The following is a 27,657-nucleotide window of genomic DNA, read 5'->3' on the forward strand; positions in this document are numbered from 1 at the left end:
GGTGAATTTTGACCCATTCCTTCTGACAGAGCTGGTGTAACTGAGTCAGAGTTGTTTCATTAGACCAGAGGACATTTCTCCAAAAAGTACGATCTTTGTCCCCATGTGCACGTATGTGCAAACCGTATTCTGGCTTTTTTATGGATATTTTTGAGAAGTGGCTTCTTCCTTACTGAGCGGCCTTTCAGGTTGTGTCGATATAGGACTTGTTTCACTGTGGATATAGATACTTTTGTACCTGCTTCCGCCAGCATCTTCACAAGGTCCTTTGCTGTTGCTCTGGGATTGATTTGCACTTTTCTCACCAAAATCCATTCATCTTTAGGAGACAGAACGCGTCTCCTTCCTGAGCAGTATGACGGCTGCGTGGTCCCATGGTGTTTATACTTGCATACTACTGTTTGTACAGATGAATGTGGTACCTTCAGGCGTTTGGAAATTGCTCCCAAGGATGAATCAGACTTGTGGAGGTCTATCATTCTTTTCTGAGGTCTTAGCTAATTTCTTTTGATTTTCCCATTTTCCCAAGCAAAGGGGCACTGAGTTTGAAGGTAGGCCTTGAAATGCATCCATAGGTACACCTCCAATTGACTCAGATGTCATCATTTTCTGGAATTTTCTGAGCTGTTTAAAGGCACAGTCAACTTAGTGTATGTAAACTTCTGACCCACTGAAATTGTGATATAGTGAATTATAAGTGAAATAATCTGTCTGTAAACAATTGTTGGAAAAATGACTTGTGTCATGCACAAAGTAGATGTCCTAACCGACTTGCCAAAACTAGTTTGTTAACAAGAAATGTGTGGAGTGGTTAAAAAACGAGTTTTAATGACTCCAACCTAAGTATATGTTACCTTCCGACTTCAACTGTACATGATTATTATACTGACTCATGTCATTTCTCATTCAAAATTCTGAATGAAGGACTTGTTATTCTGACTCATGTAATTCTAAGTTTGTATTAGTGTGGTAGATAGGCTTTTCCTTAAATCATTAGGATTTCCTGTTGCTGTTGTTCCTTTAGGTGGTTTGTATGGTGGTTTGTATCTTCTCTCGCATCCACCAGACAGACAGTATATTGTGTGGGTTTGAATGGCTCTCAAGATGGATGGAATGCATAGGCCACTACTACACCCTGCCCTGCAGGAGGCCGCTGTCTCCACTGAAGTCAGTGGGAGTGTGTACGGGCGTGAGTGTGTCAGCTAAGACGTAACATTCCTGAGGCCTCAAGGTCAGGACTAAATTGAAGGGTTGGTTTAAGGAATTATAGAATCTTTACATAGTTATCATGATTTCTTTATTAATTTTTTTTGTGGGGGAGGGCATATTTGTCTAATTTCAAATGCCATTGACTTAGTGCCATTATTAAGAGACTGTTAAATACGTTATAACTATTTTGTTGTAATAACATCCCCCTCTTGAAGAGGATAGTCAGAACTACATATTTCCCTTTATTCCACATTTAGCTCTATCATCAGAGATATACAACAAGTAACTGCGTGCTATTCATGTATTCATGATCAGGAAACATTAAATCATCATGTAATTTCAGATACGTGAGGGTAGACTATCTGTTTGGTATGTAGCTAGCTAGCTAAGCAAACAACATGTGTCATTTAGCTTGCTTCATCAGAGATTGGGCTTTTGGAAAGAGCTTGACATCAGCAAGTCCTCGTCCTGGTAAAGTTGTCGGTTGGACTCCTGTCATCACCACTATTGTTAGCAAGCACATCAAACAATATTTGTATATAGCTGTCTAGTTTATCCCCTGAAAGTTAGTTTATTAGCTAGCCATCACAACTTCACTAGGTAGGCCTACATTTGTTGGAGAAAAAGTACATTAGGTCTACTAGTAGGGCTCGCGAGTGGTGAAGCGGTCTAAGACACAGCATCTCAGTGCTAGAGGTGTCACTACAGAACCTGGTTTGATTCCAGGTTGTATCACAACCGGTCATGATTGGGAGTCCCCATAGGGCGGTGCACCATTGGCCCAGGGTCCTCCGGGTTAGGGTTTTGTTCTTAATTTGTTTGTTCTTAACTGACTTGTCTAGTTAAATAAAGGTAATATTAAAAAATATATATTTCAAAAATACTTACCATTATTTGTTTAGCCAACTCTATAAAGTGTCTACCAGGAGCTTGCAAAGTAAACATTATCAGCTGACAGTACATCGGGAAATGCACACTTTTGCTGCATGACAGGCACGAAGGATGGGAAGTTAACCTAAACCATTCATACTTTCTGGAAGGTATAGTTAATTTTATATCACTCAAATATCCACTTAATGGTGGCCAATACTGAGAGATAAGTTGCTGTGAAAAAGCACTTGCCCCCTTTCTAATCTTCTCTATTGTTGTATATTTTTCATACTGAATGTTGAAAAATGGGACATTTACCATCAGCCTCCATCACACAGTCAACAGATATAAAATGTACTACATATAAGGTCAATCCAGCTCCAGTTGTGTACACAGTGCAAAATGTACTACATATAAGGTCAATCCAGCTCCAGTTGTGTACACAGTGCAAAATGTACTACATATAAGGTCAATCCAGCTCCAGTTGTGTACACAGTGCAAAATGTACTACATATAAGGTCAATCCAGCTCCAGTTGTGTACACAGTGCAAAATGTACTACATATAAGGTCAATCCAGCTCCAGTTGTGTACACAGTGCAAAATGTACTACATATAAGGTCAATCCAGCTCCAGTTGTGTACACAGTGCAAAATGTACTACATATAAGGTCAATCCAGCTCCAGTTGTGTACACAGTGCAAAATGTACTACATATAAGGTCAATCCAGCTCCAGTTGTGTACACAGTGCAAAATGTACTACATATAAGGTCAATCCAGCTCCAGTTGTGTACACAGTGCAAAATGTACTACATATAAGGTCAATCCAGCTCCAGTTGTGTACACAGTGCAAAATGTACTACATATAAGGTCAATCCAGCTCCAGTTGTGTACACAGTGCAAAATGTACTACATATAAGGTCAATCCAGCTCCAGTTGTGTACACAGTGCAAAATGTACTACATATAAGGTCAATCCAGCTCCAGTTGTGTACACAGTGCAAAATGTACTACATATAAGGTCAATCCAGCTCCAGTTGTGTACACAGTGCAAAATGTACTACATATAAGGTCAATCCAGCTCCAGTTGTGTACACAGTGCAAAATGTACTACATATAAGGTCAATCCAGCTCCAGTTGTGTACACAGTGCAAAATGTACTACATATAAGGTCAATCCAGCTCCAGTTGTGTACACAGTGCAAAATGTACTACATATAAGGTCAATCCAGCTCCAGTTGTGTACACAGTGCAAAATGTACTACATATAAGGTCAATCCAGCTCCAGTTGTGTACACAGTGCAAAATGTACTACATATAAGGTCAATCCAGCTCCAGTTGTGTACACAGTGCAAAACGTACTACATATAAGGTCAATCCAGCTCCAGTTGTGTACACAGTGCAAAATGTACTACATATAAGGTCAATCCAGCTCCAGTTGTGTACACAGTGCAAAATGTACTACATATAAGGTCAATCCAGCTCCAGTTGTGTACACAGTGCAAAATGTACTACATATAAGGTCAATCCAGCTCCAGTTGTGTACACAGTGCAAAATGTACTACATATAAGGTCAATCCAGCTCCAGTTGTGTACACAGTGCTGTAAAAAAGTATTTACCTCCTATGTCATTTTCTCTACTTTTGCATTTTTTTTATATACTGAATGTTATCAGATCTTCAACCTAAACCTATTAGATAAAGGGAACCTGAGTGAACAAATAACACAACGATTACATACTTAGTTCATTTATTTCCTTAAAGTTATACAACACCCAATGCCCTGATTTTAAAAGTAATTGCCCACTTACACTCAATAACTGGTTGTGCCACCTTTAGCTGCAATGACTCCAACCAAACACTTCCTGTAGTTGTTGATCAGTCTCTCTTGTCACTGTGGAGGAACTTTGGCTCACTTGTTCATGCAGAACTGCTGTAACTCAGCAACATTTGTGGGTTTTCAAGCATGAACAGCTCATTTCAAGTCCTGCCACAACATCTCAATTGGGATTAGGTCTGGACTTTGACTAGGCCATTCCAAACCTTAAAATGTGTTGCTTTTTAGCCATATTCATGTAGACCTGATTGTGTGTTTCTGATCATTGTCTTGCTGCATGTCCCAGCTGCGCTTCCACTTCAGCTCACAGACAGATGTCCTGACATTCTCCTGTAGAATTCTATGATACAGAGCAGAATTTTGATGAGATGGGTCCCATTATGTCTGGCGAAAACCAAACTGGATTTCACAGTAAGTATCTTTATACCAACGATCAAGCATGGTGGTGGTTTGGGGATGCTTTGCTGCCTCAGGACCCGGACGACTTGCCTTAATAGAAGACTGTCTTTGTTACCTTCACTATCTGTATCCTTCAAGTAGGATCCTTTTACTCTTCCCAATGGGAAAACTCTCTCAATCACTACTGCTAATGCACATGGATCACTGTCAAACAATGTTCTGTTTTTACCCCTATTCTAAGGTTTTTAAAATGAACAAAACATACATAAGTTCTGTTCACTGGGATGCCATTGTCTTCTTTTACGTTCTACATATTGAAAGGCATTGTTTGTATTTTAGTCTACCCTAACAATGTTACTGTATATATTTATTACCAATTACCATTGGATATTCACTTTCTGCCTCACACTCATTAAATGTCTATTATTTTGAGATGAATATGTAATTCGCCTAAATTATAAAATACATCAGACATTTCAGAAGTGGAGAGAGAAACTTCCTTTTTAAGACAGCTCTCAAGATCAGGGGCAAGGATGGAATAGTCAGGAATCCACTAACGACAGTAACCTGCCATTCCAAAAAATGCTCTCATCTGGAGGGGTGTAGTTGGTTCGGGTCAGTCTAAAATAGACTTAACTTTAGCATCGGTGAGGGAGCTCTGACCACGGGAGAGATGATGACCCAAATACCAAACCCCAGATGGACATAGCTGTATTTTATTTTTGGATGCCTTGTGGCCTTTGTGTGCTACTGTGGTAACATCCTTAGTGTGTGTTTCTCTGCTCCTAGATGCCACCAAGATGTCCCCCATATAATGCAAACCGGTACCGACTATCCTTGTGCCCTGGAACAGAGAAAAACGCACTACAGAGATCTATTGCAGTAAACAATTCTGCTTCCAGGTGAACTGATGACAGGATGGGAACTGGGTTGGGTAACACAGGATAAACTGGGATAACCACATAATTTACAGCTCTCAGGTCCTGAGTCAGGCGTCACTCATCTGTCCCAGGTTTTGGAAAAATAGGTGTGTTGCAAAAACGTTTTGTTACAAACAGTTTACCCTGTGCCAGCAGTGATTGAATAATCGTTCTAATCCCTTCTGTTGCCTCCGTCTTAATTGTGATATTGAGGTAACCTGGGGAGTTTCTTCTTGGGATCAACATTAATTACCACTAGGCTGGCACTGCATATCAGTCCCTGTTCATTGGAATGCTCCGTCCATAAGGTTTCTGGTACCTGGGACAGAATAGACTGGGAGGCAGTGTCAGACCCCCAACTTTCCTACTTACACATTGGTTCAATACCTTATCGTTTGGGATGTCACCGAGAACTCCATGACCAGGGGTACAATCAATCGTAGCATTAAGTTTAGTTAACAAGTCTCTACTTAGCAAGTTAAATGGTTGAGTGGGTGAATATAGAAAATTATGTTCAACATTCATTGGTCCTATTGAACAGAGCATGGTTAGGGGAAATCCATTTTTTTAACCAAAAGTGGATGTAGTTGCACCCATATCTACCAACAGGAATGTATTCCCCCTGTATTTTTACCATAATGTTTGGGCCAGATGGGTCTACTTGTACTTGTGGGCATTGCTGTATTAAAGAAGCTGTTTCCCCTGAGGGGCATCCCTATTGTGGCTGGTTATTATCAAATGATCCTTAATAAGGTGAACACTGAACATTTCTCAGAGTACTTTCCACACCACTGACGTACAGTCCATTCGGAAAGTAATCAGACCCCTTGACTTTTTCCTAATTTTGTTACATTACAGCCTTATTCTAAAATAGATTAAATATTGTTTTCCCTCATCAATCTACAATAACGCATAATGACAAAGTGAAAACAGGTTTTTAGAAATTTGTGCAAATGTTCTAAAATATTATAAAATTAAAAATTTAAAATAGAACTACCTTATTTACATAAGTATTCAGATCCTTTGCCATGAAACTCTGAAAAATTGAGCTCAGGTGCATCCTGTTTCCTTGGATTACCCTTGAGATGTTTTTACAACTGGATTGGCACACATCTGTCTATATAAGGTCCCACAGTTGACAGTGCATGTCAGAGCAAAAACCAAGGCATGAGGTCGAAGGAATTGTCCGTAGAGCTCCGAGAAAGGATTGTGTCGAGGCACAGGTTTGGGGAAGGCTACCAAAACATTTCTACAGAATTTAAGGTCCCCAAGAACACAGTGGCCTCCATCATTCTTAAATGTAAGAAGTTTGGAACCACCAAGACTCTTCCTAGAGCTGGCTCCTTGGCCAAACTGAGTGTGGCCGATGTGAAATGGCTAGCTAGTTAGCGGTGGTGCGCGCTAATAGTGTTTCAGTCAGTGACGTCACTCGCTCTGAGACCTAGAAGTAGTTGTTCCCCTTGTAATGATGCTTCGTGGGTGTCAGTTGTTGATGTGTGCAGAGGGTCCCTGGTTCAAGCCCAGGTTGGGACAAGGAGAGGGACGGAAGCTACACTGTTACATGAGCAATCGGGGGAGAAGGGCCTTGATCAGGGAGGTGGCCAAGAACCCGATGGTCACTCTGAATGAGATCCATATCCAGATGGGAGAACCTTCCAGAAGGACAACCATCTCTCCTGCACTCCACCAATCAGGAAAATAGCTGTGCAGTGACGCTCCCCAACCTACCTGACAGAGCTTGAGGGGATCTGCAGAGAAGAATGGGAGAAACTCCTCAAATACAGAATCATACCGAAGAAGACTCGAAGCTGTAATCGCTGCCAAAGGTGCTTCAATGAAGTACTGAGTAAAGGATCTGAATTTTTATGTTAATGTGATATTTCCGTTTCTAAAAAACTGTTTTTGCTTTGTCATTATGGGGTATTGTGTGTAGATTGTTGAGGAAAAATAACAATTTAATGCATTTTAGAATAAGGATGAAATGTAACAAAACAATCTCAAGGGGTCTAAATACTTTCCGAATACACTGTACTCAAGATGTATATATTTATATATTTTTTAAAATGTCTTTGTTTTCTATTGTTACATTATCAAATCTTTAATAACCCATTATACACACATACAATTTCATCTCTTTATCCAACTACATTTCTCAACCAACACATTTCTACCCAACCACTGTTCTGTCCCTCCCTCTCAACCCGTCCTATTACCAACCAAACTATTAAAGTCAACTTTCTGTTATTACCTTCAACTTCTCTCTTACTTTTACCAACTTCATTAGCCCTCTCGTGTGCAAACTGATTTATATATACAGTATATTATAACTATTATCTAGTAGGCCTATCGATTCCTACTGGCAGGCTATCTGATTCCTGCTTCCAGGCTACCCGATTCCTACAATAAAGTATTTTTCCCAGATCTGATTCCTGCTAGCACGTGATTGTAGGTAAACCGATCCCTACATTTGGGCAAACCAATTCCCACTAATTGAGACACCACTGTGCTCCCGTTGATCAATGTTAACCAGACAGATTCATTACTATAGGAAAATAGTTCTGACAAATTGAACCACAACATTTTGTGGATGAGGAGGACAAGAGATCTTTCACCATTAAGACTCGGCTGGAAAACAGACTGACAACAAATGTTGTGGAAAACTCAATCCAAAGATTGGCAGAGAATAATTTATAATTATAACCGTGAATCTTCAATACATACGAGCAGTCAGGGAAGGAGTTTGAAGACTAAATGGTTCCATCAAGTCAAACTTTATTTGTCACATGCTCCGAATGCGGCGGGTAGCCTAGTGGTTAGAGTGTTTGACTAGTAACCGAAAGGTTGCAAGATAAAATCCACGAGCTGACAAGGTAAAAATCTGTTGTCATTGAAAATAAGAATTTGTTCTTAACTGACTTGACTAGTTAAATAAAAGTAAAAATATGAAAATACAACAACAACAAAAACATTTTTAAAAAGGTGTAGACCTTACCGTGAAATGCTTACTTACAAGCCCTTAAACAGCAGTGCAGTTCAAGAGGGTGAAGAAAATATCTACCAAATAAATGAAAGTTAAAAAAAATTATGAAAAGTAACACAATAAAATAACAATAACGAGGCTATATACAGGGGGTGCCGGTACCAAATCAATGTGTGGGCGTACATGTTAGCCAAGGTCATTTGTACATGTAGGTAGGGGTAAAGTGACTATGGATTGATAATAAACAGGCAGAGTGTAAAAACAAATGGGAGGGGGTCAATTTAATTTAATTATTTGTCAATTTAATTTAATTAATTGTTCAGCAGTCTTATTGCTTGGGGTAGAAGTTGGTCCTAGACTTGGCGTGCCGGTACTGTTTGCCAAGTGGAAGAACTGGACAGGTAAAATAACTGGACAGGTAGGACAACTGGACAGGTAAAATAACTGGACAGGTAAAATAACTGGACAGGTAGGACAACTGGACAGGTAAAATAACTGGACAGGTAGGACAACTGGACAGGTAAAAGAACTGGACAGGTAGGACAACTGGACAGGTAAAATAACTGGACAGGTAAAAGAACTGAACAGGTGTATGAACTGGATACGTGAAATAACTGGACAGGTGGAGGAGCTGACAGGTGGAAGAACTGGACAGGTAGGACAACTGGATAGGTAAAAGAACTGGACAGGTAAAAGAAATGAACAGGTAAAAGAACTGGACAGGTAAAAGAACTGGACAGGTAAAAGAAATGAACAGGTAAAATAACTGGTCAGGTAAAAGAACTGAACAGGTGTATGAACTGAACAGGTGAAAGAACTGAACAGGTGGAAGAACTGGACAGGTAAAATAACTGGACAGGTAAAAGGACTGAACAGGTAAAATGACTGGACAGGTAAAATAACTGGACAGGTAAAAGGACTGAACAGGTAAAAGAACTGGACAGGTAAAAGGACTGAACAGGTAAAATAACTGGACAGGTAAAAGAACTGGACAGGTAAAAGGACTGAACAGGTAAAATAACTGGCCAGGTAAAATAACTGGACAGGTAAAAGGACTGAACAGGTAAAAGAACTGGACAGGTAAAATAACTGAACAGGTAAAATGACTGGACAGGTAAAAAAACTGGACAGGTAAAAGAACTGGACAGGTAAAAGGACTGAACAGGTAAAAGAACTGGACAGGTAAAAGAACTGGACAGGTAAAAGAACTGAACAGGTAAAAGAACTGGACAGGTAAAAGGACTGAACAGGTAAAATAACTGGCCAGGTAAAATAACTGGACAGGTAAAAGGACTGAACAGGTAAAATAACTGGACAGGTAAAATGACTGGACAGGTAAAAAAAAACTGGACAGGTAAAAGAACTGGACAGGTAAAAGGACTGAACAGGTAAAAGAACTGGACAGGTAAAAGAACTGGACAGGTAAAAGAACTGAACAGGTGAAAGAACTGGACAGGTAAAAGAACTGGACAGGTAAAGGGACTGGACAGGTACAAGGACTGAACAGGTAAAATAACTGGACAGGTAAAGGGACTGGACAGGTAAAAGAACTGGACAGGTAAAATAACTGGACAGGTAAAATGACTGGACAGGTAAAAAAAACTGGACAGGTAAAAGAACTGGACAGGTAAAAGGACTGAACAGGTAAAAGAACTGGACAGGTAAAAGAACTGGACAGGTAAAAGAACTGAACAGGTGAAAGAACTGGACAGGTAAAAGAACTGGACAGGTAAAGGGACTGGACAGGTACAAGGACTGAACAGGTAAAATAACTGGACAGGTAAAGGGACTGGACAGGTAAAAGAACTGGACAGGTAAAATAACTGGACAGGTAAAAGGACTGGACAGGTAAAAGGACTGAACAGGTAAAAGAACTGGACAGGTAAAAGAACTGGACAGGTAAAAGAACTGAACAGGTGAAAGAACTGGACAGGTAAAGTTACATTTCCTTGGGTGGAAGAAATGGGCACAGGAATGGATAGAGAAACTCAGGACAAGTTTATTCTGTACTCTGGATCACGTCAGTGCTACTGGGATACATCCAGTATGTGTACTTGCATGTGCGTATGTGGACTGTGATAAGAACTGTGACAGTGAACAACAATAGTCACGCGTCATCTGTCCCCTGCAGTTTATGAAGCTGTATGACACTGGAGGATCAAGAGGGACAAACTACCAAGGTGAGTGTTATTTCACTACATCACATTCATCAGCAGGACACCCTTATCTAGAGTGAATATTATTATACTGCCTGCTATACTACATTCAGAATGTACGTTCAAAAGTTTGGGGTCACTTAGAAATGTCCTTGTTTTGAAAGAAAAGCAAAAATTTTTGTCCATTAAAATAACATCAAATTGATCAGAAGTACAGTGTAGACATTGTTAATGTTGTAAATGATTATTGTAGCTGGAAATGGCAGATTTTTTATGAAATATCTACATAGGCGTACAGAGGCCTATTGTCAGCAACCATCACTCCTGTGTTCCAATGGCACGTTGTGTTAGCTAATCCAAGTTTATCACTTTAAAAGGCTAATTGATCATTAGAAAACCATTTTGCAATTATGTTAGCACAGCTGAAAACTGTTCTGATTTTAAAGGAGCAATTAAACTGGCCTTCTTTAGTTGAATATCTGGAGTATCTGCATTTGTGGGTTCGAAGTAACATACAATGACTATTGCTGTGCATTGCTGTCTGGCTAACTGCCACAAGTTCCAAACTGGTCTGAAAGTAAAATACTTTTTAGGATGCAAAAACGGTGTAATTATTTTAGTTGAATGCTGAACACTACCCGCAAAATGTTTGTTGTCCTATATGTTGCATAAAATATGCTTTGGTGTGTTTTACCTCAGCTATTCACAATACACATGCATTGAGAATAAGTTACTGACTGTAAAACTGGAATATATATATATATATATATATTTTTTTTAATACATAATTTTTTTGGGGGGCCTAGCATCACCCCTCGATTTCGAGCTCAAATAACATAATTTTCTTAACAAAACTGTTTGTGGATATGAAGCAATATGATTCGGTTTTTAAACGTAGGCCTACATAAGTATTATGGCAGTAGGAGGGGTTCTCTTGCTTGTCTTTCTGCGCTTGCTACGTTAGGTGCTGAGCACATGCTCGAACTTGAAGAACTTGAAATACCTGCCTGGTAGCTGTTGCCATAATGTGTCCAATTAAAACGCCGTGTGGGGCGTCTCGCGTAGGCCTATTTTCACCAGTTTTCAGAAGGAAGTCCCACGCTTTTGTCGGGTAAGTACATTTCATTCATTTAAACACAGCTCTGTGTGTATTGTCTTTATTCAGGCGAAAAATTGTAAGATAAATATTCACACAAATATTGTAAGTTTATTTGAACTTTGCCCGTCATTTTCTATGAATTTACGGCGCGTGTGAAATGGGAAATAATATTTATGGTAATGTCCTTACAAGGACTGAAAGAAAGTTTAAAGGCCACTAAATGTGTGTCAAACTTTGAGATTATACCACGCCTCTCTAACGTGCAAAAAAATGACACAATTCAATTAATTGTCTCCACATTATTTGGTGATTCAATGAACTAACCAGGATATATATTTTTTGAACGCAAACTATGTATCCTACGCGTTGGTTGTGTGGTATACCTCTACTTGGTTATGGGAAACGTGACGTCATTTGTGATTTAAAGCGAGAATCCTTATGGTCACGACAACTGGGAACTCGGAAAAAAACGAGCTCAGACTGATACTAATCGTGATATCAGGGATATATTAATTACTCATTTAATTCAAAGGGCATTATTGGCATGGGAAACATATGTTTACATTGCCAGAGTAAGTTAAATAGATAATTAACAAAAGTGTATGAATGTCTTATTTCTTTACAGTAAACATTACACTCACAAAAATGTCAAAGGCGTAGAGATATTTCATATGCCATATTATGGCTTTATACCCTGTTGTGACAATGGGAAAAAATATGGGTTATATTTACAATGGTGTTGCTTCTTCACTGGTTGCCCTTTTCTTGTGGCAACAAGTCACAGCTAACTGCTGTGATGGCACACGGTGGTATTTCACTCAATAGAAATGGGAGTTTATCAAAAAATCGGGTTTGTTTTCGAATTCTTTGTGGGTCTGAGTAATCTGAGGGAAATATGTGCCTCTATGGTCATACATTTGGCAGGAGGTTAGGAAGTGCAGCTCAGTTTCCACCTCATTGTGTGGCCAGTGTGCACATAGCCTGTCTTCTCTTGAGGTCCAGGTCTGACTATGGCAGCCTCTCTCAATAGCTTATTGCAACGGGAACCGTTTACAGTTTAAGAAACAAACGGAAGCAAACGAAACTGGGAATGATCTACCTGAATTTGTCCAATATAAACTCAAATTTTCATTACCAAGTAAATGACAAAGTAAACAACATTTGGAGTAAATGGTTTTTGTTGTAGAATTTGCTTCATGAATACACCCCAGTGATCTTTGCTCAGATAAGTTGGAGGTCTAGGATGATGCCCAAGTTGCTGAGTTGGATGACCGTTCAAAACATTTTTTTCCCAGTCAGTTTCTTTTTCTTCTCCAGCTTCCCTGTTGTCGTGAATACACTATATGTTGCTATATCAATTTTTGGACTAATAAGTCAATGATAAATCAAATCAAATGTATTTATATAGCCCTTCTTACATCAGCTGATATCTCAAAGCGCTGTACAGGAACCCAGCCTAAAACCCCAAACAGCAAGCAATGCAGGTGTAGAAGCACAGTGGCTAGGAAAAACTCCCTAGAAAGGCCAGAATCTAGGAAGAAACCTAGAGAGGAACCAGGTTATGAGGGGTGGCCAGTCCTCTTCTGGCTGTGCCGGATGGAGATTATAACAGAACATGGCCAAGATGTTCAAATGTTCATAAATGACCAGCATGGTCAAATAATAATAATCACAGTAGTTGTCGAGGGTGCAACAAGTCAGCACCTCAGGATTTAATGTCATTTGGCTTTTCATAGCCGATCATTGAGAGCATCTCTACAGCTAATGCTGTCTCTAGAGAGTTGAAAACAGCATGTCTGGAACAGGTAGCACGTCTGGTGAACAGGTCAGGGTTCCATAGCCGCAGGCAGAACAGTTGAAACTGGAGCAGCAGCATAGCCAGGTGGCCTGGGGACAGCAAGGAGTCATCATGCCAGGTAGTCCTGAGGCATGGTCCTAGGGCTAAGGTCCTCCAAGAGAGAGAAAGAGAGAATTAGAGCGAGCATACTTAAATTCACACAGGACACCGGATAAGACAGGAGAAATACTCCAGATTTAAGACCGACCCTAGCCCCCTGACACACAAACTACTGCAGCATAAATACTGGAAGCTGAGACAGGAGGGGTCAGGAGACACTGGCCCCATCCGATGATAGGGCCAAACAAGCAGGATATAACCCCACCCACTTTGCCAAAGCACAGCCCCCACACCACTAGAAGGATATCTTCAACCACCAACTTACCATCCTGAGACAAGGCTGAGTATAGCCCACAAAGAACTCAACCCACTCACTTGACACACCCCTCCTAGGGACGGCATGGAAGAGCACCAGTAAGCCAGTGACTCAGCCCCTGTAATAGGGTTAGAGGCAGAGAATCCCAGTGGAGAGAGGGGATCCGGGCAGGCGGAGACAGCAAGGGCGGTTCGTTGCTCCAGTGCCTTTCCGTTCACCTGCACACTCCTGGACAAGACTACACTCAATGATAGGACCTACTGAAGAGATGAGTCTTCAATAAAGTCTTAAAGGTTGAGACCGAGTCTGCGTCTCTCACATAGGTAGGCAGACCATTCCATAAAAATGGAGCTCTATAGTGGAAATTCTAGGGACATTTAGGAGGCCTGCATCTTGTGACAGAAGCGTACGTGTAGGTATGTACGGCAGGACCAAATCGGAAAGATGGGTAGGAGCAAGCCCATGCAATACTTTGTAGGTTAGCAGTAAAACCTTGGAATCAGCCCTTGCCTCAACATGAAGCCAGTGTAGGGAGCTAGCACTGGAGTAATATGATCAAATCTTTTGATTCTAGTCAAGATTCTAGAAGCTGTATTTAGCACTAACTGAAGGTTATTTAGTGCTTTATCCGGGTAGCCGGAAAGTAAAGCATTGCAGTAGTCTAACCTAGAAGTGACAAAAGCATGGATGAATTTTTCTGCATCATTTTTGGGCAAAGTTTCAGATTTTTGCAATGTTACGTAGATGGAAAAAAGCTGTCCTTGAAACAGTCTTGATATGTTCGTCAAAAGCGAGGTCAGGGTCCAGAGTAACGCCGAGGTCCTTCACAGTTTTATTTGAGATGACTGTACCACCATCAAGATAAATTGTCAGATTCAACAGAAGATTTCTTTGTTTCTTGAGACCTAGAACAAGCATCTCTTTTTGTCTGAGTTTAAAAGTAGAACATTTTTTTAGCCATCCACTTCCTTATGTCTGAAACACAGGCTTCCATCGAGGGCAATTTTTGGGCTTCACCATGTTTCATCAAAATGTACAGCTGTGTTTCATCCGCATAGCAGTGAAAGTTAACATTATGTTTTCAAATGACATCCCCAAGAGGTAAAAAAAAATATTATATATATATATATATATATATGTGTGGTCCTAAAACGGAAACTTGAGGAACACTGAAATTTACAGTTGATTTGTCAGAGGACAAACAATCCACAGAGACAAACTGATATCTCTCCGACAGATAAGATCTAAACCAGGCCAGAACTTGTCCGTGTAGACCAATTTGGGTTTCCAATCTCTCCAAAAGAATGTGGTGCTCGATGGTATCAAAAGCAGCACTAAGGTCTAGGAGCACGAGGACAGATGCAGAGCCTCGGTCTGACGCCATTAGAAAGTCATTGCACTTGTGAAGTCTCAGTGCTCTGATGGGGTTTAAAACCAGACTGTGGCATTTGTATACATTGTTTGTCTTCAGGAAGGCAGTGAGTTGCTGCGCAACAGCTTTTTCAAAAATGTTGGAGAGGAATGGGAGCTTCGATATAGGCCGATAGTTTTTTTATATTTTGTGGGTCAAGGTTTGGCTTTTTCAAGAGAGGCTTTTTTAGTGAGTTTGGTACACATCCGGTGGATAGAGAGCCGTTTATTATGTTCAACATAGGAGGGCCAAGCACAGGAAGCAGCTCTTTCAGTAGTTTAGTTGGAATAGGGTCCAGTATGTAGCTTGAAGGGTTAGAGGCCATGATTATTTTCATAATTGTGTCAAGAGATACAGTACTAAAACATTTGAGTGTCTCTCTTGATCCTAGGTCCTGTCAGAGTTGTGCAGACTCAGGACAACTGAGCTTTGGAGGAATACGCAGATTTAAAGAGGAGTCTGTAATTTGCTTTCTAATGGTCATGATCTTTTCCTCAAAGAAGTTCTTGAATGTATCACTGCTGAAGTGAAAGCCATCCTCTCTTGGGGAATGCTGCTTTTTAGTTAGCTTTGCGACAGTATCAATAATACATTTTGGATTGTTCTTATTTTTTTCAATTAAGTTGGAAAAATAGGATGATCGAGCAGCAGTGAGGGCTCTTCGATACTGCACGGTACTGTCTTTCCAAGCTAGTCGGAAGACTTCCAGTTTGGTGTGGCGCCATTTCCGTTCCAATTTTCTGGAAGCTTGCTTCAGAGTTCGGGTATTTTCTGTATACCAGGGAGCTAGTCTCTTATGACATTTGTTTTTAATTTTTAGGGGTGCAACTGCATCTATGTTATTTCGCAAGGTTCAATTGAGTTCCTCAGTTAGGTGGTTAACTGATTTTTGTCCTCTGACGTCCTTGGGTAGGCAGAGGGAGTCTGGAAGGGCATCAAGGAATCTTTGGGTTGTCTGAGAATTTATAGCACGACTTTTGATGATCCTTTGTTATACCCATTTATTCTTAAACAATATAAATTATAAATGCCTCATGAGCTTAGTTCAGAGCTCAAAATATAATCTTGTTGTACTCCACTGTTTGTAAACAACCTAAATGTAAACTATACATTTCATTTCATGGATGGTCAGTCCTTGCATCCATTACTCTGCCTATGAATTTGAGTGGTTACATTTCTCCAGTCCCATCCCGTAGCTTTTTAGCAAATGGGGGTGGGTCATTTTGTAATTGTTTTAATTAAGGATTATTGCTATAATCAATTACCAACTTCCTGTTCCAACAGTGTCAAATGGCTTCAGCATGGCAAAGCGTTAAGTCCATGCACCAGTGGATGTTGGAGAATGGAGGTATTTCAGAATTTGGGTATAGATTTTATGATAGGCCACTGACAATATAGGGGCATACTAGACTTTTTTGTGATTCAGCCCGCAACACAAAATGTCACAGGACTGGATTATCTAGTTGCAATTGATACACGTAGGACATTTACCATCAGCCTCCATCACACAGTCAACAGATACAAAATGTACTACATATAAGGTCAATCCAGCTCCAGTTGTGTACACAGTGCAAAATGTACTACATATAAGGTCAATCCAGCTCCAGTTGTGTACACAGTGCAAAATGTACTACATATAAGGTCAATCCAGCTCCAGTTGTGTACACAGTGCAAAATGTACTACATATAAGGTCAATCCAGCTCCAGTTGTGTACACAGTGCAAAATGTACTACATATAAGGTCAATCCAGCTCCAGTTGTGTACACAGTGCAAAATGTACTACATATAAGGTCAATCCAGCTCCAGTTGTGTACACAGTGCAAAATGTACTACATATAAGGTCAATCCAGCTCCAGTTGTGTACACAGTGCAAAATGTACTACATATAAGGTCAATCCAGCTCCAGTTGTGTACACAGTGCAAAATGTACTACATATAAGGTCAATCCAGCTCCAGTTGTGTACACAGTGCCTAATTTTCTCTATTGCATTTTTATATATACTGAATGTTATCAGATCTTCAACCTAAACCTATTAGATAAAGGGAACCCAAGTCAACAAATAACAATTACATACTTAGTTAATTTATTTCATTAACAAAGTAATACAACACCCAAAGCCCCTGTGTGAAAAGGTATTTACTCAATAACTGGTTGTGCCACCTTTAGCTGCAATGACTCCAACCAAACACTTCCTGTAGTTGTTGATCAGTCTCTCTTGTCACTGTGGAGGAACTTTGGCTCACTTGTTCATGCAGAACTGCTGTAACTCAGCAACATTTGTGGGTTTTCAAGCATGAACAGCTCATTTCAAGTCCTGCCACAACATCTCAATTGGGATTAGGTCTGGACTTTGACTAGGCCATTCCAAAACTTGCTTTTTAGCCATTTTCACGTAGACCTAATTGTGTGTTTTGGATCATTGTCGTGCTGTATGATCCAGCTGCGTTTCTGCTCACAGACAGATGTCCTGACACTCTCCTGTAGAATTCTCTGATACAGAGCAGAATTCATGGTTCCTTCTATTAAGGCAAGTCGTCCAAGTCCTAAAGCAGTAAAGCATCCCCAAACCATCACACTAACACCACCATGCTTGACCGTTAGTATAAGGTTCACCAGGCATATTGGGACGCATGTCGTCCTAAAAGTTATACTTTTGAATCATCTGTCCATAGAACATTCTTTCAAGAGTCTTGATGATCATCCAGGTTCTTCCATGTGATTGTTTTTGGCTAACTTGAGTCAACGTTTTGGATGGCATGGCTCCCATTATGCCTGGCGAAAACCAAACACTGCATTCCACAGTAAGAACCTCATACGAACGGTCAAGCATGGTGGTGAAAGTGTCATGGTTTGGGGAGGGTTTGCTGCCTCAAGAACCTGGACGACTTGCCTTAATAGAATTCACTGTGAATTCTGCTCTGTATCAGAGAATTCTACATGGGAATGTTAGGCTGCCAGGTCATCCGTCTGTGAGCTGAAGTGCAGCAAGACAATGATCCGAAATACACAATCAAGTATACATAAAAATGCAATGGCCTAGTCAAAGTCCAGACCTAATCCCAATTGAGATGTTGTGGCAGGACTTGAAATGAGCAGTTCATACTTAAACTCACAAATGTCGCTGAGTTAAAGCGGTTTTGAATGCAAGAGTGGGCCAAAATTCCTCCACAGTGACGTGACAGACTGATCAACAACTTGCAGCTAAAGGTGACACAACCAGTTAGATTGTAAGGGGGCAATTCCTTTTTTACACAAGGGAATTGGGTGTTGCATAACTTTGTTAAGGAAATAAATCAAATACACTACATGGCCAAAAGTATGTGGACACATGCTCGTCGAACATCTCATTCCAAAAACATCGGCATTAATATGGTGTTGATCCCCCGTTTGCTGCCAAAACTGCTTACACTCTTCTGGCAAGGCTTTCCATTAGATGTTGGAACATTGCAGGGACTTGCTTGCATTCAGCCACAAGAGCTTTAGTGATGTCGGCCAGTGTTGTTGGGCGATTAGACCTGGCTCGCAGTCGGTGTTCTAATTCATCCCAAAGATGTTCGATGGGATTGAGGTCAGGTCTCTGTACAGGCCAGTCAAGTTCTCCCACATCAATCTCGACAAATCATTTCTGTATGGACCTCGCTTTGTGCATGGGGATATTGGTAGGCCATCATTGTAAATAATAATTTGTTCTTAACTGACCTGTCTAGTTAAAGGTAAACATATATATTTTTTTTTATTGTCAAGAATGTCATTGTATGCTGTAGCGTTAAGATTTCCCTTCACTGGGACTAAAGGGCCTAGCCCGAACCATGAAAAATAGTCCCAGACTATTATTCCTCCTCCACCAAACTTTACAGTTGACACTGCATTCAGGCAGGTACTGTTCTCCTGGCATCTGCCAAACCCTGATTCGTCCGTCGGACTGCCAGATGGTGAAGCGTGGTTCATCACTCCAGAGAACGCATTTCCACTGCTCCAGAGTCCAATGGCAGGGGTGCTTTACACTCTCCAGCCGATGCTTGGCATTGTACATGGTGATCTTAGACTTGTGTGCTGCTGCTTGGCCATGGAAACCCATTTCCTGAAGCTTCCACTGAACAGTTATTGTGCTGACATTGCTTCCAGAGGCAGTTTGGAACTGAGTGAGTGTTGCAACCGAGGACAGACGGATTTTTAGATGCCATGTGCTTCAGCACTTGGCAGTCCAGTGAGCTTGTGTGACCTACCACTTCGTAGCTGAGCCTTTGTTGCTCCTAGGCGTGTCCACTTCACAATAACAGCACTTACAGTTGACCGGTGTAGCTCTAGCAGGTCAGAAATTTGATGAACTGACTTGTCGGAAAGGTGGCATCCTAAAATGGTGCCATGTTGAAACTCACTGAGCTCTTCAGGACGGGTCATTCTACTGCCAATGTTTGTCTATGGAGATTGCTTGGCTGTGTGCTCGATTTTATACTCCTGTCAGCAACGGGTGTAGCTGAAACAGCCGACTCCACTAATCTTAAGGAGTGTCCCTATATCTTTGGTCATGTAGTGTAAGTATCAACATTTTTTGTTATCTGTAAACTCAGAATCCCTTTATCTAATATTAGGTCTTGTTTGAAGGTCTGCTAACATTCAGTATAAAATTGGTTAAAAAAAGATATAGAAAATAATGGCACTAAAACTAGTACTGCAAATATACTGTGCTGAATGCACTGACTGTAAGTCACTGTAGATCGTCTGTTAAGTGACTAAAATGTAAATGTATATTGTCTGCTGTGTTAGTACTGTCCAGGGTTTCCTGATTTCTATGAAATATGAGCTAGAATTAATGACAATATGAGTTACAGTTTTCCTTCCAAAAGATGGTAATCAAGTATGTTATACTGAACAAAAATATAAATGCAACAATTTCAGTGTTTTTTTTAATTTTTACTGAGTTACAGTTCATATAAGGAAATCAGTCAATTGAAATCAATTCATTAGGTCCTAACCTATAGATTTCGCAGAGGCACAACCATAGGGCACCCACTATGGAGCCAGGCCCAGCCAATCAGAATGGGTTTTTCCCCACAAAAGGGCTTTGTTACTGACAGAAATACTCCTCAGTTTCATCAGCTGTCCAGGTAGCTGGTCTCAAGACGATCCGGCAGATGAAGAAGCCGGATGTGGAAATCCTGGGATGGCATGGTTACACATGGTCTGCGGTTGTGAGACTGTTTGGGCGTACTGCCAAATTCTCTGAAATTACGTTGGAGATGGCTTATGCTAGAGAAATGAACATTACATTATTTGGCAACAGCTCTGGTGGACATTCCTGCAGTCAGCATGCCAATTGCACGCTCCCTCAACTTGAGACATTTGTAGCAGTGTGTTGTGTAACAAAACTGCACATATTAGTGGCCTTTTATTGTCCCCAGCACCTGTGTAATGATCATCCTGTTGAATCAGCTTCTTGATATGCCACACCTGTCAGGTGGATGGATTATCTTGGCAAAGGAGAAATGCTCACTAACAGGGATAAGCTTTTAGTGCGTATGGAACATTTCTGGGATCTTTTATTTCAGCTCATAAAACATGGGACCAACACTTTACATGTTGCGTTTATATTTTTGTTCAGTATAAAAAAACAGCTTTTCTGTGTTTTGAATGTTGTGGGTGTACGCTAAGAACAGAATGGTGTGAGCGATTGCCGGTCATTAAAAATATTCACGGCATGTAGCTGCTCATTGTCCAGCTCAGCTAATGAGCCATCTTGACGTCATATAGAAATAAATAAAACATTTTACAAATAAATAAATAAGGAAATGGCAAGCATTTATGAAAAGGTCTGTTTGAGATACAACTTTGAGGTGGGGTTTTGGAAGTTTTTTTTATACTTTGGCCACTCGTACAGGACGAGTCGACAACATTAATTGGGAATGAGTTAACAGAATATTAACATTTTAAAAGTGAGATGAATACAGTGGGCTTCCATGTTTACTTCCAGATAAGAGGACAGATCCATGGTTACTGGTCTACTCCCCCATGCCAGTGGCTTCTATATTCCTCCTCTATCTTGGTGTGGTCTGGGCTGGGCCCAAGCTGATGAAACACAGGCAACCTGTTGACCTCAAGGCTGTGCTCATTGTCTACAACTTCGCCATGGTCTGCCTGTCTGTCTACATGTTCCACGAGGTGTGCTCCAACTCCCATCAAAATGAGTGGATTTCTCTTTAAATGTGTTTGTGTGTTCAGCAGCCATAGAAATGGGCCTAATTTATGTTTGATTATGAAGTGTTTCACCTGACCAATAAAGGTTTTTATGTTGCAGTTCTTGGTCACGTCCATACTGTCTAACTACAGTTACTTGTGTCAACCTGTGGATTACAGCACTAGCCCACTGGCGATGAGGGTAAGAGTGCATCTGAATAGCCCCTACTGTACACAAACCGTTGAACCTCTCACATAGTCCCTACTGTACACAAACCGTTGAACCTCTCACATAGTCCCTACTGTACACAAACCGTTGAACCTCTCACATAGTCCCTACTGTACACAAACCGTTGACCCTCTCACATAGTCCCTACTGTACACAAACTGTTGAACCTCTCACATAGTTGACCTAACTTGTAAATGCCCCCAAATAGTACACATATCTATTCCATCTCTGAAGACTGTCCCAAAGCCCTGGCCATAACAGTGGATAACTCTCTCTGTTTGTTTCACCAGATGGCCAAAGCATGCTGGTGGTTTTTCTTCTCCAAGGTCATAGAATTGGCTGACACGGTAAAACACATTGAAAATCAAGGTTATATTCATTAGGTACCAAACGGAAGAAAACAAAGTGAAATGGGGACTACTTGTCCAGGAAATGCTAATTTTCGTGTTCTGTTTCAAAACGTTTTCCTACGGTGTGCATTAATCAATATGACCCAGGATTAACGTCAGACTCATGTGAAACATAGGAGATCCATTTCAAACCCATTCCAAACTCTCCATTCACAGGTGTTTTTCATCCTGAGGAAGAAAAACAGTCAGCTGACCTTCCTGCATGTCTATCACCATGGCACCATGATCTTCAACTGGTGGGCAGGGGCGAAGTACCTGGCTGGAGGCCAATGTAAGTCTAGCAGTATGAAGACCAGGAAAAACTCTGTATCCTATTCGTTAATGCCATATATATTTTTTACATTTATTTTACCTTTATTTAACTAGGCAAGTCAGTTAGGAACAAATTCTTATTTTCAATGACGGCCTAGGAACAGTGGGTTAACTGCCTTGTTCAGGGGCAGAATGACAGATTTGTACCTTGTCAGCTCGGGGGTTTGAACTTGCAACCTTCCGGTTACTAGTCCAACGCTCTAACCACTCCAAGTTATCGCTCTAATTAACGCTCTAATTAAGATGTTTTATCAACTCTGTTGGGACTTCTCAACACCTGGTAGGCACCTGCTAGACTTACAAATAGACATTCATTGTCAGTCGCTCTGAATAAGAGTGTCGGCTAAATTACTCAAATATAAATATAAAATGATTTATGGGGTCCTAGCAAATTGTCCATATCATTCATGATGCTGTGCAACAGATAGTTGAGATGTTTTGTGTTCCTCTCTCTCCTAGCGTTCTGCATCGGTCTTCTCAACACCTTCGTCCACACTGTAATGTACTCCTACTACGGACTGGCTGCTCTTGGGCCTCACATGCAGAAGTACTTATGGTGGAAACGCTATCTGACGTCACTTCAGCTGGTGAGTGGCTCTATCTACAGCTCTGCAGACATCTAGTGAGGTTTAAGAAAAAGGGGATACATCTGGGATTTGTGAATTTGTTGGCTACTACAGAAGCTTAGAGTATTAAGGGATTAAGACCTGGATTCAATCAGTTCAGTGTTAACGCACCATAACCAACAACTGCATAGCCTATTATTGCTTTTGTTCAGGATGATGTCGGAGTTTGTAACTGTGTTAGAGTAGTCAAATTGGTGAGCGGTTGCTCTTGTGGTCATTGTCAAGAAACCACACCCATCCTTAAATCCCACCTGCGTTAATAGTTCACAACAAGAACGTGTAGGCTATATAGAAACTATGACACTCAAAGTGAAAACCATTTAAACAATAGGCTAAGGAATTATATCAGCCTAGTTGAGGTGTAGATTACATCACACATTTCAGTGTTGGATTTTGTAACGCATTGGATTTCTACTAATGCCACATGGTGCATCCAATGGCCATGACTGCGATAACACTTGGAGACGATTGTGGATTTGACAGCTCCACCACGGTTACACCTCTGACGTAACCTATACAAAAGCAATAATAGGCTATGCAATTGTCGGTTATAACTGATTGTATCTAGGCCTTACGTGTGGTAGAAAACAGATCGTGATTATGAACGAAGATATGAGAAGGTTGTTCTTAAACAATGTTCTCCTGACGGTGGTTTCAGCTCCAGTTTGTCCTGCTGACAACTCACACAGGCTACAACCTCTTCACTGAGTGTGACTTCCCAGACTCCATGAATGCCTATGTGTTTTTCTACTGTGTCAGCCTCATCCTACTCTTCAGCAACTTCTACTATCAGAGCTACCTCAGCAGGAAGAGCAAGAAGACGTGAAGGATATGGCCGTGACCCCCCACTCCGAGGGTGTCTCAGGATATGCAAAGAGAAACGCATTTCCAATTGAATAGGACAAATATAAGCACCCACCAAATTATGTATTTATTATCCTATTCATAATCACACTGTCTTACTGTACCTGAATTAAATTCACTGTCAATTTAAACATTTTGCAAAAACATTATCTGGATATTTATTTGTGACGCCTCCTACAATATTCCCTATGGCAGCATTTTGCAAACTTGGTCCTGGGGAACCCCGAGAAGTGCATTTATTTTTTTATTTTTGTCCAAGCACTACACAGCTGATTCAAATAATCAAAGCTTGATAATGAGTTGATTTTCTTTTTTTTGCAGATGTGTAGATCTAGGGCAAAACCAAAATATGCACCCAGGGTGTCCATTGACCGAGTTTGGAAAACCCAGTCTTTAACTGGCTGTGAACCTATGAAGAGAGAACAGTCATCACAAATTGTCTCAATACCACTGCATTCCTTTTCATAATGTTACTGTGAAAAGCTGAGACTGCTCACAAGAGGGCAGAGTATGTCAATGGTTGGTGTTCCTCTTACCGGTGTGTCGAACTGTCCGCCACTGGAACTTTTCTGAAACTTGACATACACTACTTTGTAGTGCTGCTGCTTATATCTTAGGCATATTCATTTCACATTATAGCATATATAGTGCTTTAGTTAGAGGCGCAGACGCTGTACTTGGTGCTATAACCATGTTTTACTACCAAGCAAGGCTTATAGGAAAAGGAGAAGAATTCCTGACCACTGTTTTGTTTGAATGCTCCTCTGATACTTAAAATAGTTTTATTTTACTGACATGGCATTATCTTGCAGCTGTGCTAGTTCTGTGGATGTGCATACCGCCATAAGATATGTATTTAATTAGGGATCCCCATTAGCTGTTGCCAAGGCAGCAGCTACTCTTCCTGGGGTCCAAACACATTAAGGCACTTACATATACAACAAAAGATAAAACAGTACATCCATATAACATTAAAGTCACAATTGTGTTATTGTACAATTATTTATTTCTTAAACTTGGAAATAACAAACATTCAAAAGACTGCTTTAAACAAACTGTACATTTATACACAAAGTAGATTTGACTGTTCCAGAATATGTAATGTATGACCACCCCTCCATTTACCTTCCAGAAATATCTTCAGACAATCAAAACAAATAAACAAGGCATTTCATCCACTGTAAAAACACTGCAAAATATATATTTTTCTACATTTCAGTCCCTAGTAGATTGTTCAATGTAGAAAGAGACAACCTAGTCCAGAATTGCCTATGTCTTGGAAATGTGTCCATTTGGATGCATCTGAGTCCATGTGGAATCTGTTGGGCAGGGCTGTAGGAAGCTCTTGTTTTGTTACAGAGTTATGACTGACAGTCGTTCTAGAGCAGTAGAGATTGTTTTCAATTGTATTGTTTCCTTTAGAACAGAACAAACCTGTAAGGAATGGATGCCACTCCAGACTATTGAGATACATCGCCCGTATAGCGATACCCAGGGTAGCATCGGGTCCTCTATGTCTCTGTGTAGACGGAGGACATCTGACTCAGGCTGCGGTCGAAGCTGTTCACCTGGAAGAAGATGCTCTCCTCTGGGCTGGAGGAGAACTGGCATTCCCCTGATCCTTGGAGGTCCTGTGCCAAGCTGAAGCCTGGGGTAGGAGACCACTGAATTAGACACACAATCAAATTTGATGCTACACTGTTTAGTGCGTGGGGAAATAGTTGGCTTGATCAACATACAGAAATAATTCAATTATTGATTTTAGTGCACACACACTTCTCATTCAATGAAAAGGAGGGGGAAAATAACAGAGAAACAAGACAGAAACTGTTAAGAGGAGAAGGAGGAAGCTGAGGTGATCTACGCCAGGTCTCACCTGCAGCAGAGCCACTGCTAGTACTCGACATGTGGAAGCCGTTGTTCTGGTGGGAAGTGTAACAATGTGAATCCGCTGGTACATGAACACCACTCACAGACTGTTCCATTCTGTACGAGTCTCCAAAATGGAAGCAGCTCTGAAAGCTGCCCTGGTAATCTACAGAGAGAAGGGAGGAGAGGATCAAGCACAGAATAACTCAAATGGACAAAGCCCCTTGCACCACTGCAATTTAAATGGAACTCTCTAGGGAATGCTCAGTATGGCCACTGGACCTATACAGTGGCTTGTGAAAGTATTCACCCCCTTGGCATATTTCCTATTTTATTGCCTTACAACATGGAATGAAAATAGATTTTTGGGGGGTGTGCATCATTTGATTTACACAACATGCCTACCACTTTGAAGATGTAAAATATTTTTTATTGTGAAAGAAATAAGACAAAAAAACTTAAATGCTATTTCCTCCTCTGACACACACAATATTTAATCTAGCCATCACAGGGTGGCTCTTCTGCTGCTGTAACTAAATAAAAAACGTTATTATACACATTACACAGGGATGGGGAGGGAGGGGCCTGCCTCTGCAACAAAAGAGCACTTGAGCATGCGTAACTATTCACCCCCCCCAAAGTCAATACTTTGTAGAGCCACCTTTTACAGCAATTACAGCTGCAAGTCTCTTGGGGTATGTCTCTATAAACTTGGCACATCGAGTCACTAGGATTTTTGCCCATTCTTCAAGTCAAAACATCTCCAGCTCCTTCAAGTTGGATGGGTTCCGCTGGTGTACAGCAATCTTTAAGTCATAACACAGATTCTCAATTGGATTGAGGTCTGGGCTTTGACTAGGCCATTCCAAGACATTTAAATGTTTTCCCTTAAACCACTCAAGTGTTGCTTTAGCAGTATGCTTAGGGTCATTGTCTTGCTGGAAGGTGAACCTCCATCCCAGTCTCAAATCTCTGGAAGACAAACAGGTTTAACTCAATTTCCCTGTATTTAGCGCCATCCATCATTCCTTCAATTCTGACCAGTTTCCCGGTCTCTGCCGATGGGAAAAACACCCCCACAGCATGATGCTGCCACCACCACGCTTCACTGTGGGGATGGTGTTCTCGGGGTGATGAGAGGTGTTGGGTTTGCACCAGCATTTTCCTTGATGGCCAGAAAGCTACATTTCTGTCTCATCTGACCAGTGTACCTTCTTCCATATGTTTGGGGAGTATCCCACATGCCTTTTGGCAAACACCAAACGTGTTTCCTTATTTTTTCTTTAAGCAATGGCTATTTCTGCCCACTCTTCCATAAAGCCCAGCTCTGTGGAGTGTACGGCTTAAAGTGGTCCTATGGACAGATACTCCAATCTCCGCTGTGGAGCTTTGCAGCTCCTTCAGGGTTATTTCTGGTCTCTATGTTGCCTCTCTGATTAATGCCCTCCTTGCCTGGTCTGTGAGTTTTGGTGGGCGGACCGCTCTTGGCAGGTTTGTTGTGGTGCCATATTCTTTCAATTTTTTTTATAATGGATTTAAATGGTGCTGCGTGGGATGTTCAAAGTTTCAGATATTTTATAACCCAACCATGATCTGTACTTCTCCACAACTTTGTCCCTGACCTGTTTGGAGAGCTCCTTGGTCTTCATGGTGCCGCTTACTTGGTGGTTCCCCTTACTTAGTGGTGTTGCTGACTCTGGGGCCTTTCAGAACAGATGTATATATACTGAGATCATGTGACACTTAAAGTCCACCTGTGTGCAATATATTTAACTAATTAGGTGACTTCTGAAGGTAAGCACTTTTTTGTATTTAATTACATTTAAAAAAATGTATTGTAAGTAATTTTTTACATTTCACTTCACCAATGGACTATTTTGTGTATGTCTATTACATGAAATCCAAATAAAAATCAATTTAAATTACAGGTTGTAATGAAACAAAATAGGAAAAACGGCAAGTGGGATGAATACTTTTGCAAGGCACGATAGACTTAGGTCCAATGGGAATACCAATTTCAGTCATTCTATTTCTATCGGGTCAAGAGGGTTGGGGAAAGAAAAGTGTCTGAAGGGGGCATTC

General features: G+C 40.8%; 2 protein-coding genes across 3 annotated transcripts in view; one reads left to right on the forward strand and one right to left on the reverse strand.

Moving 5' to 3' along the window:
• The first annotated feature begins 11,377 nt into the window (after nucleotides 1–11,377).
• On the forward strand, nucleotides 11,378–23,852 carry LOC109889046 (elongation of very long chain fatty acids protein 4). 2 transcript variants are annotated; one of them, XM_031822433.1, is made up of 8 exons: nucleotides 11,378–11,477; nucleotides 16,374–16,437; nucleotides 21,063–21,250; nucleotides 21,387–21,467; nucleotides 21,785–21,841; nucleotides 22,061–22,175; nucleotides 22,676–22,803; nucleotides 23,501–23,852. In XM_031822433.1, exons 2-8 carry the CDS (start codon nucleotides 16,380–16,382, stop codon nucleotides 23,666–23,668), a joined length of 795 nt encoding a protein of 264 aa, XP_031678293.1. In that variant the 5' UTR covers nucleotides 11,378–11,477; nucleotides 16,374–16,379; the 3' UTR covers nucleotides 23,669–23,852. The 2 variants fall into 2 exon arrangements, with proteins under 2 accessions (XP_031678293.1, XP_031678294.1); XM_031822434.1 differs by lacking the exon at nucleotides 16,374–16,437 and having other exon boundaries at nucleotides 11,381–11,477.
• An 842-nt stretch (nucleotides 23,853–24,694) lies between these two features.
• LOC109888516 (zinc finger protein GLIS1) overlaps nucleotides 24,695–27,657 on the reverse strand; it is a 162,470-nt gene continuing 159,507 nt past the window's right edge. The window contains exons 10-11 of the mRNA XM_031822432.1: nucleotides 25,583–25,741; nucleotides 24,695–25,354 (exon numbers count right to left, since the gene is read on the reverse strand). Coding sequence (XP_031678292.1) covers nucleotides 25,218–25,354; nucleotides 25,583–25,741 — 296 coding nt within the window. The 3' untranslated portion in view covers nucleotides 24,695–25,217. The remainder of the gene's footprint in view (nucleotides 25,355–25,582; nucleotides 25,742–27,657) is intronic.

Source organism: Oncorhynchus kisutch, linkage group LG4, assembly GCF_002021735.2.
Source record: "Oncorhynchus kisutch isolate 150728-3 linkage group LG4, Okis_V2, whole genome shotgun sequence".
Taxonomy (NCBI): domain Eukaryota; kingdom Metazoa; phylum Chordata; class Actinopteri; order Salmoniformes; family Salmonidae; genus Oncorhynchus; species Oncorhynchus kisutch.

Coding starts and splice junctions, on each gene's coding strand:
- LOC109889046 (XM_031822433.1), top strand. CDS start 16,380: ATGGCTTCAGCATGGCAAAGCGTTAAGTCCATGCACCAGTGGATGTTG. Junction 21,468..21,784: donor CTAGCCCACTGGCGATGAGG/GTAAGAGTGCAT, acceptor TTGTTTCACCAG/ATGGCCAAAGCATGCTGGTG. Junction 22,804..23,500: donor ATCTGACGTCACTTCAGCTG/GTGAGTGGCTCT, acceptor CGGTGGTTTCAG/CTCCAGTTTGTCCTGCTGAC.